The sequence below is a fragment of the Myotis davidii genome, unplaced genomic scaffold (assembly GCF_000327345.1).
Source record: "Myotis davidii unplaced genomic scaffold, ASM32734v1 scaffold230, whole genome shotgun sequence".
NCBI classification, from domain to species: Eukaryota; Metazoa; Chordata; class Mammalia; order Chiroptera; family Vespertilionidae; genus Myotis; species Myotis davidii.
The window spans coordinates 852,871-870,415 of record NW_006282259.1 but is presented as its reverse complement, the minus strand read 5'-3'; the positions used below and the strand labels follow the sequence as shown (position 1 = coordinate 870,415).

The following is a 17,545-nucleotide window of genomic DNA, read 5'->3' as shown; positions in this document are numbered from 1 at the left end:
TGGGGGAGGAGGAAATACACTATTACTATCCTTAATTACAGTTGCTAAAGAAACTTATTTGTTGTCACTTCTGAGTTAATTCTTGTACACGACAGTTCACTTTCCATTACTGTAATGTGATAAGAAAGTGATCTTAGAATACTTTTGTTATCAATCTATATAGAGTCATTCATTTCAAATCATTTCTGCTAGAAAATAAGCAAATAATATCTACACTAATAAAAGAGAAGGATGCAAATTGACCATAACCCCAACACCCTTCCCATTGGCTAATCAGCAGGATATGCAAATTAACTGCCAACCAAGATGGCGGCCGGCAGCCAGGCAGCTGAAGTGAACAGGAGGCTTGCTTCCTCCAGCAACAGAGGAAGCCAATGTTCCCAGCCTGCCACTGCCAGCCTCTGAGGTGCACTCTAAGCAACTATGTTGCAATTATAGAAGCTAAACAAGCTCCAGAGACCTGCTTTCAGCCAGCTTCGCCCTCAGAGCTTAGAGCTGCTGTCATGGCAACAGAGTTTCAATTATAGAAGCCAAACAGACCCAGAAACCTGCTTTCAGCCCTCAGAGCTGGAGCTGGCTCTCAGCTTCAGTGACAGCTATAGACGGTAAATAAATCCCAGAATTAAAAAAAAAAAAAAGAAAAAAAGGAGAGGCTGGGAGCTTAAGTTACCCTCCAGCCTGAATGAGTTGTACATTGTTTCGATTACCTACTTTCAGCAGCGGAGGCCTAAGAGCTGGAGCCTCAGAGCTAAAGTTGGCCCAGAATTAAAAAAAAGAAAAGAAAAAAAGGCGCGGTTGGGAGCTTCAGTCACCCCCAGCCTGAAAACAGCCCTCAGCCCCTCACCCAGACTGGCCAGGCACCCCAGTGGGGACCCCCACCCTGAAGGGTGTGTGGCCAGCTGCAAACAGCCTTCAGCCCATCATCCAGGCTGGCCAGGCACCCCAGTGGGGACCCTCACCCTGAAGGAGGTGTGACTAGCTGCAAACAGCCTTCAGCCCATCATTCAGGCTGGCCAGGCACCGAAGCGGGATCCCCACCCTGATTCGGGACACTTTCAGGGCAAACCAGCCAGCCCCCACCTGTGCAAGAGGCCTCTATCCTATACTACAGGAAGGGTGGGACAGCGCGAGCTGCCATCCGGGCCCCATGTGCAGCCCTGGGCAGTGGGGCATAAGCCTCGCCCCCAGCCGGGACCCCTGTGTGCCACCTGAGCCCCCAGCCAGTACCCCAATGCCACCTAAGCCCTGCACTGCTAAACCCCGCCCCCAGCCGGGACCCTATGACTATTGGAGAGCAGGAAAGTGCCACTGGGCCCTGGTTCGCTGTGGTGATCTGGCCATCGGTAAGTAGAAAAGTGCGGCCTGTAGGCAGCCCCCAGCTGCGCCTGATCCAGGAGCAGGAAAGCAAGCCCAGCCTGAGGGCAACCCCCATCTGGGCCTGATCCAGGAGCAGGAAAGCAAGCCCGCCCTGCGGGCAGCCCCAAACTTTCCCTGATCCCCAGTTGCCATGGTGATCTGGGATCAGGAAAGCAAGTCTGGCCTGCAGGCAGCCCCAAGCTGGGCCTGATACAGGAGCAGGAAAGCCCAGCCTGAGGGCAACCCCCAGCTGGGCCTGCTCCCCAGTCGTCATGGGGATCCGGGAGCAGGAGAGCAAGCCCAGCCTGCGGGCAGCTCCAAGCTGGGCCTGTTCCCCGCTCGCCATGGTGATCCTAGAGCAGGAAAGCCCGGCTTGCAAGCAGCACCCCCATCCTGGCCATAGCTCAAGGGAGAGTACAACATGCAGTGGAGGCCAGGAGCCTGAGAGATCAACACAGAGGGGCTCCTGCTCCAAGCCTCCATGGTGTGGCTGGGGACAGACCCCCGCTGGGGGCAGACCCCCAGTGGGAGGACACACACACACACACACACACACACACACAGCAACTGCTTCGAGCCTACGTGGCGTGGCTGGGGGCAGGCCCTAGCAGACACACACACACACACAAAGACACACGGGACGCCTGCTCCAAGCCTCTGCTGCCAGACTGTGGCGATCAGTAGGACATCCACTGAGGGGTCCTGGACTGTGAGAGGGGCAGGCTGGGCTGAGGGAACCTCACCCCCCAGTGCACGAATTTAGTGCACCGGGCCTCCAGTAATAATAATAAAAGGCTAATATGCAAATTGACTGAACAGCAGAATGGCCAGTTGCTATGATGTGCACTGGCCACCAGGGGGCAGATGCTCAATGCAGGAGCTGCCCCCTGGTGGTCAGTACACTTCCGTATGGGGAGTGCCACTCTGCCAGAAGCTGGCTCATGGCTGGCCAGCGCAGTGGTGGTGCCAGGAGCCTCTCCCACCTTCGTGGCAGCACTAAGAATGTCCAACTAAAGATTTAGGCCCAATCCCTTGGGGGCCTAAGCCCTTAATTGGACATCCCCCGAGGGCTCCCTGGCTGTCAGAAGGATGTCTGACAACAAGCTTAGGCCTGATCCCCCGGGGAGTGGGCCTAAGTCAACAGGTGGACATCCCCCAAAGGGTCCTGGACTGCAAATGGGCGCAGGATGGGGTGAGGAACCCCCCTGAGTGCACAAATTTTGTGCACCAGGCCTCTAGTTATTATATAATTTTTCTTAAAAATTTTAACTGATAATAATATGGCAACTTCTACAGTCAAAATTGAAAAAAGGTAACAAGAAAAATGGAAGTTTTAAGTCACTTAAATAATTATAATAAAATGAATTTTTGCAAAATTACAATCTAAATACCTTGCTAAATAATTTGATGAAATGATCATAAAGCCAAAACACTGTCATAATATTTAATAAAGTAAATGTAAAGCAACCAGATAGAAAGCATTTACTTACATTATTTAAACTACAATAACCAACTATTATGACCTAATAGTCAATTAACCTCTACAGACACCCAAGTGCTTCTTTGCCAGGGAAGATGAGAACTCTATTGGAACACTAGAAAGCCTTTCCAGCTCCCGTCCTCACAAATGTAGGTGTCAAACAAACAAACAAGAAAAACACACTGGGAACCTTAAGCAAAACAAACAAACAAACAAAAACTCTACTAAACCATTTAATAATTATTTACACAGTAAAGGTAAAGATTGATATTTCCATTCAGGACTAATGATGTGTTAACAGTCCTAAAGAATGCCCCTTAAAGGCTTATTTTGTCAATACTACTGATTTCTAAAACACTTTTTACTATTAAATAAAATGGCACCAATAAAATATATAGGAGTGGGAGTGGAAAGGAGACTCAGGAAAAGGTTTTACTCTAGCATAACAAACAAAATGAAAAGCTCACTGGCTGCTTTCCCTCTACCAGTTCACCATTTACGATAACTACATAATTACTATCAACACTCTGTACTTACCCTAGCATAACAAGCAAAACCAAGCCTGCATGCATATTTAGTTGTAAATAAAGCAAATTTAAATTCTTCATGAATGATTTTTTATTAACATCCCTAAATAATGTACACATTATGTGAACATTACAAAAAAAGAGTAACATAATGAAATCTACTAATCTCTGATACTAGAAATTTTTCGAAATATGAACATATAAATTAAGGCAATTTTCTTATAATTTATTTCTTGTTGGTACTGGTAAGGTATCCAATCAATGATGAATAATGTAAGTTAATAAAAGAACTTATGCATTAAATTTCTTTGAAATAGAAAAGGTTTCATTTTATCTTATTATACCAACTTTAAGGATCCAACTTTAACAAAAAGAATTTTATAAATTACACTTGTATGAAGAGGATTAAAAGAATCATATTTGAGACCAAAACTTATTAGGTGTTTTAAATTCTTAAATATGCATACAAGTTGTTGTTATTTCTTGTGTAGTTGTGTGGTTTGTTTGTTTTTATTGTTGTTGTTGTAGTTGTGAGGGGGATAGTCAACTAATCTCTACAAACACTCAAGTACTTCTTTTCCAGGGAAGATGAGAACTATATCGGAACACTAGAGGAACTTGTGGTACTAAAAAAGTTATTATTTGTGTCTACATTTTAATGTTTGCAAGTTACATAGTATTCTAATCTAATTGGGAATCCAAAAACACTTTCCATTCACCATTAAAAGTCCAAGACAAATAGTTTCACTTACAATACATTCATTAACTTACTATTTGTTTACTATTTGTGTTTATAAACATACCTAGAAATATTTAGCTATTTGCGTTAATTTTAGCTTAATTGTTGCAAAGCTAAAATAATACTTTGGATTTTATTTAATAAACAAATCACTATTGCAAGTGGAATAAAAGTACAAAACCTAACAAACATACCTTTGTGTGGTCCACTAATTATAAGTAAAATTCCAGACATTATTAGCTGTTATCAAAATTACAATACCACCTAGATCTAATAAAACCAAGCAATCTGTTTGAACAGGGAGAGGAGAACTTTCATAGAGTGTTCTCTCTCACATAAATTCTTAATGGACTATAAAGAACTTTTAAAGTGGTTTTAGATTTGAATTCAATTGCTCCAATCCATAACAGACTTCCAAGAAGAATTTGGGCCAGATGACACATGGGACCCACCAGCCATGTACAGTCCCACTTCACCCTCATGGGTATAAGACTAAAAATGCTAAATTTCTTACTAAGAACCATAGGCCCGGATGAGCCATATTTACAGTAGTGCAGCTTATGCATTGTAAGTACAAACATCAAATTATTAAATGAAAATATTTTTGTATTGTTTCCCTTGTAATAAACTAAAGTAGTTACCAATTTTATTAAATATCATAGGCACTGTGCCTGCACGATCAATCAGAAAGAAATGGAGGTTTAGAGAACAAAGACATGCAAAATTATGTCATTCAAGCTGTCTATCTAGAGAGAATGAAAACACCCAATATTTGCTCCATTCACCTTGTCCACTTCACCTAGAAGAGAGCTAATTTTCCCAGAAACAGACACATTACTTCATACATGGATATTAGGTCTAAATGCAAGCACTCCTTATTAATACTCAGGTTCTCAAAGTTATACTCACTGTTCTTTACCAAGTAAAGCCTTCCACCATAATTTCAACATTAATAATTTCAACATTAATAATTTGCTAACAAATTAGAGTGATTTTATGTTGCTCTGAGCACATTTAAGAATTACCTATGGAAATGTAAAAATTAATTTTAAACTTCATAAAATATATAAACCTGTATTAATTCATATATATAACTAAGTTAAATAAGCTATCTTCAGAGACCCAACAAGAAGTTATAATGGGTATATACTAATATGTGGACAGAAATTTATTTGCAATATTACAACAAAAATATTTATTTTTAAATCTTAAACAGGTTAACTGACAGTACAATCATATAAGAGTCATGGCAATTTCTTTTTAAAAAGTAAGTATACAAATAGGAACAAATTATTCATTCTGGTTATTAAGCTATTGATTCTTCTGTTACATACATAACAATTATTTGCCTCCCACAGATTTTAGGGAAACATACTTACACACCAGGACACTATAGGGACTCATTATAAAAACTGTATATTTAATTGAACTATCCTAACAAAAAGATTGTGATTCTTCCTGATGAGTTAGTACTATGGATTTCTATGCGCCCTATATACTAATTTTAGTTTAGTATTACTGACATGTTAACATTACACCTTGCTCTGATGTATTTGGGGATCTTCCTAGCTATGCACACACTATTCATATGGTATTAATTATAACCAGTTCACTCCAGCAAGGAAAGAGCAATGTTTTTAACTCAAACCTAAACATTACCTCACTGTAATAAGCAGTGAGAATGACAAGAGAGGTAAAACCTCAAACATGGGAGTCTGTGTTATCTTCCCCTCATATTTCAGTGAAATCCCGTCCCCATTTCCCCCCATAGTCTTCTCTGATTAGCAGTATGACTAGAAAACCAAGCAGCCTCAGATGTGGGTTCCAGCCTAGATAGTGGGCTCTATGGCTCATCAATGGAGTTCCAGGCAGTCCTTTGTGAAGTAAGGGCCTGAGCTGGCTCATAACCAAGATCTCCTTCACCTCAGAATTCTATGGTCCATTTAATAAAAAACCAAGGCTCCAAAATATCCTTTCCCCCTTCATAGTATGTCATAACGAGTTAAAGTTTCAGTGGCAGGAATTTGAATGAGAAAAAACATTCTTGCATAAAATTTCAAACAGCAGATGCTGCAAAGGGCAGGCCTCCGCACTTTAACACACTGTGTTACCTTAGCACATTCATTTCTCCAGATAATTTCCTCATGTTAGCCTAAATTAGAAGCAGAGAGCACACAGAGTTTGGAGAGAGGTAGGCGGGGCAGCAGAGTAGCCAATTTGCATTTCCAGCAACCTTCAGCCCCAGCTCCAAGGACATTTCTTTGCTAGCCTACTTTACTCCCTTGGATGGATTGTCAGCAACTCCCAGGAGAACTGCTGTTGTAAAAATGATGGTCAGGACAGCCTTGCTGGGAAGCTGACATTTAAGGGAAATTAGAAAAAATTAAGAGAAGCAAGTGGATACCTAAGAAAGAGAATTACCACCAAAAGCAAGTAGAAAGGCCCACAAGGCCCACAACGTAAGGTGGGTGCTCATTGTACAGATGAAAAGATGGAAGCTTAAGAAGGCTGAGCACTCTGCCAGAGCCTAGCACGTGACAGGGCCAGGATCTAAAGTTTTAGGATGTGTTCCGGGAATTCCAATGTGCGCCCCTAATAAGAGAACTCTGGCCTATACTACAGTGCCTCATGAAAACTGTCCTCCCTTCTGCCCATGACAGAGTCACCTACTCCAACACTTATCCCAGCGTTCTGTATCTGTGAGTGTCTGTGCATCAGACCCTGGTGAAAGGTAGCAGCCAGAGTGGATGAGAAGATCGGTGAACTCACACAACTTGACTAAATGACCTCTAACAAGCAATTGTGTGGGACGTGGAGTGAGAGTCTCACCCAGATTTAAGGATGCTCTGACAGTTCCCTTTCTAACATCAACTATGCCCCTGCCTCATCCTCATTTTCCTACTCTACTCATACCTCCCTGTCCAGCTCTCTAGGATCCAAAGTAAATACAGGAATGAGCAAGGACACAGAAGAACAGTCCTCTCTGCTGTTTGCTCTAGGTTTTTAATAGGCCACCCCCTTGCTATAATTATACAGTGAAGGGTCACACTGTTACAATTTTGTTTCGTTCTATAACTGGGTTATTCAGGCACTAACCAGATGTTCAACCTAGGCACCTACCCTTCCCCACCATAAGCAATTCTCCCAATACATTTAGTCACCTACCCCACTCCCTTCAATTACAGCAGCCACAAGAGGTTTAGGCTTCCGGGAGATAAATATGGGAATAAGCGCTTCCAGCTATAAATTTCGTCTCTCAGGACCAGCCAGGAAAAGGCCACTGGAGATGACAACTTTGTAACTAAGGTTACAACTGTTCAGTCCCCTTCCCAGGGGCCACTCTTCAATTCTCATGCATCTTTTTATTCCCAGCTTAATTCCTGGTCTGGCTTTTCTGTCTCATCTCTGCCTGATTTTGATTTTTGCCTGACCACTACTTGGCTCATAATCAGCTCTGCTTCTTGCCTAGTTTTCTAGGCTGGAAGTACCACTATGAAGACAATTTAGATTCGGCTCCTTTCTGCTTCCATGTTCAGAATTTGCTAAAAGGACCCATACAACTAGAGTAGAAAATCCCGCGTCCACTAACTCAGCTATGCCCCAATTTACCTTCTGCGCACTTATGCCTCCTCGCTATCATGAAACAAAATTAAACAGATAATTTATATAGAGTTGAAAAGGGAAGTAAAAAAGATAATTAAAGAATTAGAAAATGAAAGAAAAGTACAGAATTATTCAATTTGAATAAGACAAAGTTAAAGGAAGACTGAATAATGGTTTTCAACGCTGAGAAGGAATTGGAAAATCAGAGGTGTAAATGACTTTCTTTCTCTATAAAAGACACCAGGGGAAGAATAAGCTTAAGAAGAAACTTAGATATGCAGAGAAAGGAAGTTCCGGTCCTAAATTGGACACTAACCAGTTTGTGACTTTGAGCAGGCAACTTCATTTACAAAACAAAAATTATATTAAATTCTGTCTAAAGTTCCTTTTAACTCTGACATTTCATGATTGCATAAATTTCGTTCTCTGAAAAAAATAAAGGCAATTCCAACATGGCATTATGAGAAAACAGGGAATAACATGGAACCACATTTACTTTGGAAAGATCTCGTTCAACACTAGGACTTCAAGAGTGATGTAAGATGATCAAAGAAGTTGTGAGGGATGGTGGACCCATCAAAACCATGACAATGAGGAATGCTGAAGAAATAAGAAATTTAAAATAGAAACTATTTAAAAAACTATTATTTATACGGGGGGTGGGGGCGGGACAATAAAGTAGGCTCCAAAACATTTCCCCATCAAAATGGGCAACACTATACACTGGATAATTTGTTCCTACTTGTATGATGTCATCATGTGAGGTTTAACTACTTTTAATAATGAGTGCATTTCAGTCACCCCTCACTTTTTCCCACATAAGATCGAATCAGCCACTCAATGGCCTATACTTCATGAGTCATAATTTTTCTGTTTATGATTCACAAAATGTCTTCAGTCAGTATTTCCCAGACTGCTGTGAGTTTATTCCAAGAACCAATTTCATCTCCATTGGTTTCCTACAGGAAACCAGACCAACTTCCTATTATTTTATTTTCCTTACTTTTAGCATACCATAGCCCACATCAAATTAACTGGAAGTGAGAGTGATAGAAGACTTCACTCTGTGCAAAGAGAAGCCAACACAAACAATGCCCAGTCTAGAAGTCACAGATTCAAAAATAAATAAAAAATGTGCTAATATTAGAACCTTTCAAAAGAGTTCCAAACTAAATAATAAGAAATATATTTTGCCAAACCGGTTTGGCTCAGTGGATAGAGCATCGGCCTGCGGACTGAAAGGTCCCAGGTTCGATTCCGGTCAAGGGCATGTACCTGGGTTGCGGGCACATCCCCAGTAGGAGGTGTGCAGGAGGCAGCTGATCGATGTTTCTCTCTCATCGATGTTTCTAACTATCTCTCTCCCTTCTTCTCTGTAAAAAATCAATAAAATATATAAAAAAAAAGAAATATATTTTAATTAAACTTATTATAAGCATTTCACTGTAGGAAAGAACTTTTTTTAAAACTATTGTCTATGAATGCAGTAAATCCAACAAAGCTGACAAATATACAGAAATTAATTATAAAAAATAAAATATGTATTTTCCATCCTATTCCCTAATAAGCTACCAGGAGAACAGGCAGACACAGCCCAGTGCACAGAGCCTGGGAGTTGTGGGAACAGAGAGATGTCTCCAGAGCAACCTGGCTGTCAGTCCATCTTCTCCAGCTGCCTATGCCAGCCCCTGCCACATCCACTACTCCATGACTAAGGATCCATCTGACTTTACACCACAGCAAAAATAGTGGCAGGAACATGGACTTTTAAAGGACCTCTGACAGTGGCTTGTATTCATGCCATTCTCCTAAAACACTAGGAGTGCCCGAGTAGTATTTACTCTCATGGACTACATACTGCTCAGAAAAAGATTTGAATGGGAAGAATTTGGATATAAATATATATTGCATTCTCCTTAGTTTATTTCTTTTCTCATCATCCTGATTGTATGGGTACAGTTTTCAGCTTTAAAAGCTCACAGAGTCATTAACTGATAAGAAACAGGGTTTTACCATGTCAAATTCCAAAGCTGAGACATAAAAAGAAAAAGGCCTAAGAAGAATGAATTTAATGCAGATATTACATGTGGAGAAACCAGGAAACCTGAACATTGGAGCAGTAGTTCTCAAAGTGAAGTCCCAGACCAGGAGCAGCCTCACCTGGGCAGTCCTAGAAAGGAAGGTCCTCAGACCCACTCCAGACCTACTGAATCAGAAGCTCTGGGGAAGTGAGTTTCATCATATTCTCCCTTCCTTTCCCAAGAAATTTCTAGAAAAGACTCAACTCAATTTATATTTCCCTCACAACCCCATAACTTCTAGACCCTCTGTATTCTGGCTCCTCTTCCAGGGTATTGCTAAAATTGGTGTCATTTTAAAAGACACCAATCATCTCAAACCAATGACTTTTCCCTGTGCCTCCCTCTCCCAGACCTATATGAATTCCTAGCACTGTGGACATCCCCTCCTGCTTGAAATGTCCTAATTCTTTTACTTCTATGACACGATTCCACCCTCCTGCCTCTCCATCTCTCGCTTGCTGTCATTGGGAACTACTCTTGCTCCTTCCACAATACAAATACATGCATGTCTCAAAGGTTCAATCTTCAATCTTCTATTCCTTTTTTCAGCTGCTGCTTTGGCATCTCAAGAACATCCAGAAATGAATTTACATCTCTGTACCCCAAATCTCTCTCAACCCTCTCAAATTACTCTAAATGACCTCATGACCTGTTTCCCCTGAATGTCCTTCCAGTACAGCCAATGGAATGTATCCAAGAGGGAACTTCTCATTTCCTGATTCCAACAGCTCCTCCCTGAATGCCTGGTTCCCTGCAAACTTAAGGATCATGGTCCCCATATCTTGCCAGCGGAGGGATCAACTCTACCAGGCAACCTGTTTCACACTCATCATTCCCATTTCTCATGCCACAATCTTCATCCAATAGCTTCCTATGTCTTCTGAAGCCCTACCACAAGACTTACCTATAAAGCTCACCTCTGATTCTATTTTCCCCTGTTGAAAAATATGTGGAGATTGCCCAAATGCAGCCCAAGTTTCTACCTAGCCTTACCTCACATTTATCCTCAACAAACGTTTTGCTCAGCTAATCTAGAATGCTCATCATGTTAAAAACATGTCCCAAGTTTCCTCACTTCTGACTCTTGGACTTATATTAATACCTCCATTTTAAATATCAGTTTCTACTAACTCTGTCTATAAATTTCACTCACCAACTCCTCCTTAACAACATGCATAATTTCCTCAAACTGAAGTTCTCCTTCACCTGTCTCTATAGACCCAAATATGTATTACTAGCCTCTGTCACTTGCCACCATGCACCCCTACAAAAGGTGAGACCCTCCACAACAGAAGTGGGTTTTACAGATCTTTGTGTCCTCCACTCTACCATGCATGCAAATATTTGTTCAAAGGCTAAATGATCTTAAAGCCAAAGTTCATGCTCAAGTACCATTTCTGCCACTTAGCCAGCCTTTGGGAGTAGGTGAAACACAGTACAAACAGATAAACTTCACATACATAGCAATTTAAGAGGAATCAACTCAATCTCCTATGCTTTCTATACTGACTGCAGTATTAGGCTCGCTTAAAAGTAAGGAAAGTATGTCAGATTTTTTGAACTACAAAAACATTCTAGAAAAAGATAAGTTCACTTATTACCGCAATGGAAGAAGGGAGGCTTTCTATAAATAAATCTTTATAAAATTTCCTTCATCTCACACTATGTCAGTTTACAGTTTTCAGAGATGATAAACTATCTGCAATCCCTTCCTGATCTGAAGGAAGTTAAATAACGGAGCGTTCATTCCAAAACATTCTATTTTGTCTGGAAGATACTCTCATGTTTGATCAGGAAGGCCGAGCAGCTAGATAAATTATAATGTGAAAGATGGATTGATTGCTTCAGTTAGGGGTAAGTAATTCATTCCTGCAGTGATAGTCACTGCTTCTTTAGGGACAGAGGAGTGATAATCTCTCAACACATGGTGTGCAGGATACTCTTTGAAAATGAGAGGATACATTTAGTCATTTAGAACAATTGCTCTGTTCTAACCTTAATACCTTTCACAAATCAAAGCTTAAGCCTGGATACAGTACACAATCATTAGAGATTAGAAAGGGGTTAATTTTTCCCCCCTAAAACAGTATAGACAAGAGGTGTTTTTATTGATTGGTATGTAGCCACCCTTCAAGGTCAGTATTTTAGAGAAAAGGTATAAGAATTTATACTCACGTTTTAATTTTGATATCAATTATAAAACACAGGGCTTACCACTGTGTTTCTCTATACCTGGTTTCATTTTATCTAATTCATAATTTCTCCCTTAAAATAGCAGAGATATAAAATATGCATACAGCTTCCATTCTGTCCCAAATTGGGATATGGAGAAATAGCAAACAAATAACAAATTACCTTAAATACTATCTGAAATAAGACTGCTGAATTCATTCATCGAACAGCAAAAAATACTGATAGAGTTCCTGGGCTGTTTTAGAGTTAATTTGCTTTTATTTCAAAGTTCCACTAACTATTCTGATTAAATAAGTATCTAAATAGATATCATATCATCCCTGCCTTCAGATTTTACTCACTCAAGTGAGCACCAGAGTTCAACAACAAAAACTTGACTGAAACAAATTGCTAGAACCTTAGGGGTGGGCTGCTCAGGTTTACTGCAATTTGTTCCAGAATAAAAAACTAAAGAGAGGTAGGTATAATACTGGAGAAAAGAAATCAACATTAGCTGTATCACACTGTGGTGACAAGAAGCTAATAAGATTTTCTTCCAATGATTTTTACTACTTATAATAAAACATAATTTCATTAATTTATTATCAAAAATCAAGAATAGTATTTTCTCAGCCAGTGATATAACCACTACCATTAATTAATATTAAAATAGAAGTTTTATTAAGTTACATTTTCCAACATTTAAAAAAAAAAACTTCATCTATAATGTAATTTCAAATGGCAAAAAATACATCCAAGTGGGGTTTATAACCACAAGACCAACCCAAAATAAATGAGTGAGTATTGCTATTTTAACATTAGCAGTAACTTTGTATTATTATATTGTTCAATAACAAAGAAATTACTTAAAAATGTATTAGTATTTCTTTTAGGATTAATATTTAAACTAACATTAATGATAAAACTAGGATTATGGTTGTATTACTGCATTATAAAAACAAAAAATAAAACACAGACTAATTCAGGAGCACAGCCAGCGAAACCATGACAGCGGAAAGGGCTTACTTTGACATGGCTCTGGGCGCCAAGGTTGTAGATCTCAGTGGGCTTTACTTCATTGATGATCTTTACAAGGCAGGTGCTGTCAGTGAGATCACCGTAGTGTAACTTCATGTCTTTAGGGTTCAAAAACATAGCATTAGATAGAAGAAAATGACATAAGCCAAGTTTTTTAAAATATCAAAGTTGAAATGCATATTCTTAAAGTCTGAAAACCAGACTTGTTCCAGATCAGCAAAGACTTTAAAAAGTGAAATGTTCGTATTTGTTGCTGATGTCCCTACAGGATTTATAAAAACAGGCTAACTTTTTAAAAAATCACATTATGACAGATGTTATACAATTAACTATGGCTTCCAGGTGATTGTAAGGTATGCTACCTAAGAGTGAGATTCAGACAAAAAAAAAAAAATCTCGCCCTAATGTGTATACTCTCTAAAAAAAATCTAACACACTAATAAAGGTGAAGACAGCTATGTTCATATACTGTTATCTAGCAATTTTTAAGTACTTCATAAGCATCAATCCTTTAGCCACCCATGAAATGTGTGAAGTAGTGACATAGGTGATTAAAGGACAACTAGCCTATTCTAACCCTAAATCTAAGCATATCCTTACACTGACTTCATTAGTCAAGGACACACATACTAGTATATGGATGATTTGGTAACTTGATCTTTTCATTATTTTTACACAATACTGATTTATGTCTAGATCCATTGGCAGTACCATTCTGTACTTTGCATAAAAATAACAATTTTAAGAAGTATTAATAAATAACCTAAATATTAAGATTTACTAAGGACAATGAGGTCATCGTCCTAATGATGTCACTACTCATACAAGCAACTCAAACCTTCAAATATTCCAGGCTCTGAGGTAAATATGAAATCAGTTATGGTTTAAAGCTGACTGGATTATCCCTGCTAGCTGGAAAAACTGGACAAGTAAAATAGGATAAACTAGGAAGCTAAAAATTGCCACGTCCTAATCCCAGTTCTGTCTTTTACATGGTGTGTGGCCTTGATAAAGTGACAACATCTCTCTGCCTCCATTTACTTATCTGTAAAATGATCTCATCACTACCTTGGGAGCTGCTGGAAAGATCACATGAGAAAACACAGTGACTATGCCATGTAAATCCTACAGATACATACTGGCAATTTCAGTAACAAACATAAAAAACAACTGTAAATACTGACAATGATCTACACAGCAATTAAATACAGTTTTTATTGCCATTTGGTTTGGGACCTGTCTTTAAAATTAAATAAATGTACAAAGATTGTTTGACATAATTACATTAGAACAAATATAAAAAGCAAGAATATTCCAAAACTATGGAGCTGGTCTTACTTGAGGTGATACAAACACCTGGAGAAGGGTGATCAAAGGCATGTCTTCTCTTGGTCTCTAGAGTGGCAAGACCTGACTAACATCCTTGTAACAGCCTCACCAAGATGACACTGTGACCCGGGGCCAGCAAGCAACAAAGGGTTTTCAAAGACTGCAGATAGCATTCATCACAGGTAATTTACGATCAATAACTACAACTTCATGGGCTTTGAGAAAAAGGACATTAGAAAATACCTTATAATATAGGACATTATAGAAAGAGATTTTAGAAAACACTATTACTTACTTCCTTCAATATGAGCTTGGGGGTTCTTATACAGATGTTCAATTCGGCCAGTATTGAATGAACTGGATCTCCGTACAATTCCATGAACCTGCATTTTCATAGTGTGGGACAATATGAATAAATTATAAATGTGCAATGAAGATTAATGAGCAACTCAGAGTTCTTTTGCTAAGATTGAGCTTTGCAATATATGTGTGTGTGTGTGTGTGTGCGTGTGTGTGTGTGTGTGTGTAAAACTATCATTTACAAAAATTATTTTTGCATTATTAAAAAAGTCCCACTGCTTCCATTCCCCGCAACCACTGCACTCCAGCCACTGTGCTCTACCTCCATCTTCGTCAGTGTTTTCACTGCCAATCTCTAAAAGTAATCAGATAGTTACGTGATTTCACAGCAAGTGCTCAGTGGTATATACTCAAATGTCTCCTTTTATAAACACACACGTACAGCCTTCTGCTGACAAAAATATCTCTTACATTTGAAATTGAAGACAGATCATGTGAGTCCATATCAGTAAAACAGCCTTGCAACCTCTTTAACACTGAACAGGAGGCCAAAAGCTCCAAATACCACCACATCTGTTCAGTGTCCTTGGACCTCTGTACCTTACACCTATTATATACATACACACACACACACACACATACACACACACACGTAAATATATATCTGAATCCACAAATATAATCGGAGAGCAGTTGCTGTGTGGAAAAGTAAGAAGCTAATAGATTGGGGAAAAAACTTATGTACTACTAAAGACATACAGAAAATTCAAATAAAGAGAGGACTTTAAAAAAATTTTATCATTGACTTAACAATGATAAGTGTGAGGGGGAAAAAGTCATTGGAAAAGAGCATACCTGTCTAATATCGAAGAAAAGACTTTGTATCTGATACATAAGATAAATTATTCAAGTTCTGGTACCACTTCCTTCTTGTGTCAGGATTGCTCCCTTTGTGTTGCCAATGCTAACAGCAGCTATGTCACTACCTGTGCAAGTTTCAGTTCCACTGGTGGCAGTTTAATTCTTTCACTTATTTCAGAAGTGTTCCTTCTAATGCTGGGTAGTATCATTTGCAGCTGAATACACTTCTATATTTTTCTGTCTATTCCAAACAAAAACTAATCTTTGGCATGACAGAAATATCCCAAGTGCAGCAGGAAATTATAAGCACATAAGACTTCTTTCAAATAGAAAGAAATGCCATCATCATTTTACATGGCATATATGAGAAACTGACATCTAAAAAAGGATAACACACTCCCACAATCAATAATTCTGTTGGTTAGTTGCTTTATAGTCAAAGACAAACACATCCATGCACCTATTTTCCAAAAGGACTACACCAAAAAAAATTTGGTAAACCTGAAAATATTTTAGGAAGGAAACATCACAACCTTGGTTGACAAGAAGGTAGAATCTAGGAAACATTAAATTGAGATGCGCGTATACATATCTATTTCTTAATTTAGAAGTGAAGAAAATAACATTTATATTAAAGTTGGGGTTTATTCTACTTGAAGGTCTCCAATTTTTCCAATTATTATTAACTAGAGGCCCAGTGCATGAATTCATGCAGGGGGGGGAGGGAAACGGTCTGGCCGGCCCACCCCAATGGGGGCCATCGGGGCCGAGCCAGTGTGGGGGAGGGGCGGCAGGAGGTTGGCCACCAGCCCCACCCAAAATTGGGGCCTAAACTAGGCTGGGCCAGTGTGGGGGCACATGGGAGGTTGGCCAGACCCATGCCCAATTGGGGTGTGGGGGGCCAATCAGGGGAAAGGACAGCTGGAGGGAGAGGCCACGGGTGGTCAGCCGGAAAGCCCAGCCCGATCGGGGTATAGGGACCGACCAGGAGCTGGGCCGACCAGGGGGATGGGCCGCAGGAGGTTTGGGGGGGGGGGCAATCGGGGCCCCCATCGGGCCAGTTGCCCGCCACAGTGCAGGTCAGAGCGGCTGGGTCGTTTCAGTCATTCAGGTCATTCCACTGTTCTGGTTGCTGGCATCCTATCTAATAAAAGAGAAACATGGTAATTAGCCATACCTCCGCTACCCTTCCCATTGGCTAATCAGGGCGATATGCAAACTAACTGCCAGCCAAGATGGCGGCCGGCGCCAGGCAGCTTGAAGTGAACATGAGGCTTGCTTGTTTCAGTGACAGAGGAATCCAGCGTTCCCCGCCTGCCTTGCCGGCCTCTGAGCTTGCAGTTTGAAACATTGTTACAAATATAGAAGCTAAACAAAACCCTAGAAACCTGCTTTCAGCCAGCCGGGATCTCAGAGCTAGAGTTGAAACAGTGTTTCGATTATAGAACCCAAACAAACCAGATACCTGCTTTCAGCAGACGAGGCCTTAGAGCTGGAGCCAAGCCTCAGAGCTAAAGCTGGCCCAGAATTAAAAAAAAGAAATAAAGGAGCAGTTGGGAGCTTCAGTCACCCGCCAGTCTGAAACAGGCCTCAGCCCCTCACCCAGACTGGCCAGGCACCCCAGTGGGGACCCCCACCCTGATCCAGGACACCCTTCAGGGCAAACCAGCCGGCCCCCACACATGCACCAGGCCTCTATACTGTATAGTAAAAGGGTAATATGCCTCCCAGCACCTGGGTCAGCGGAGCCGCAAGGCCTACCGGCACTGGAATCAGCGTGACAGGAGGCAGCGCCCAAACCCCCTGATCACGCTGCGGCTCTGTGAGTGACAGGGGGTGGGACCACAACCTCCCTATTGCCCTGCTCTGTTCATGGCAGGGTGCGGCGCCCCAACCCCCCACCCTCCCTACGGGCCCTGCTCTGTGTGTGACGGGGTAGAGCCATAACCTCCCCATCGGCCCTGCCCTGAGTGTGACAGGGTGCGGAGCACCAACCCCCTGATCTGCCCTGCTCTGTGTGTGACAGGGGGCGGTGCCTAAACTCCCCTATTGGCCCTAT

The 17,545-nt window shown here is 40.8% G+C and overlaps 1 protein-coding gene across 1 annotated transcript in view; it reads right to left on the bottom strand.

Annotated features, from left to right (window-relative positions):
* GMDS (GDP-mannose 4,6-dehydratase) overlaps window positions 1–17,545 on the bottom strand; it is a 539,088-nt gene that overhangs the window by 481,640 nt on the left and 39,903 nt on the right. The window contains exons 3-4 of the mRNA XM_015557241.1: window positions 14,621–14,708; window positions 12,985–13,094 (exon numbers count right to left, since the gene is read on the bottom strand). Of these exons, the coding sequence (XP_015412727.1) occupies window positions 12,985–13,094; window positions 14,621–14,708 (198 nt within the window). The remainder of the gene's footprint in view (window positions 1–12,984; window positions 13,095–14,620; window positions 14,709–17,545) is intronic.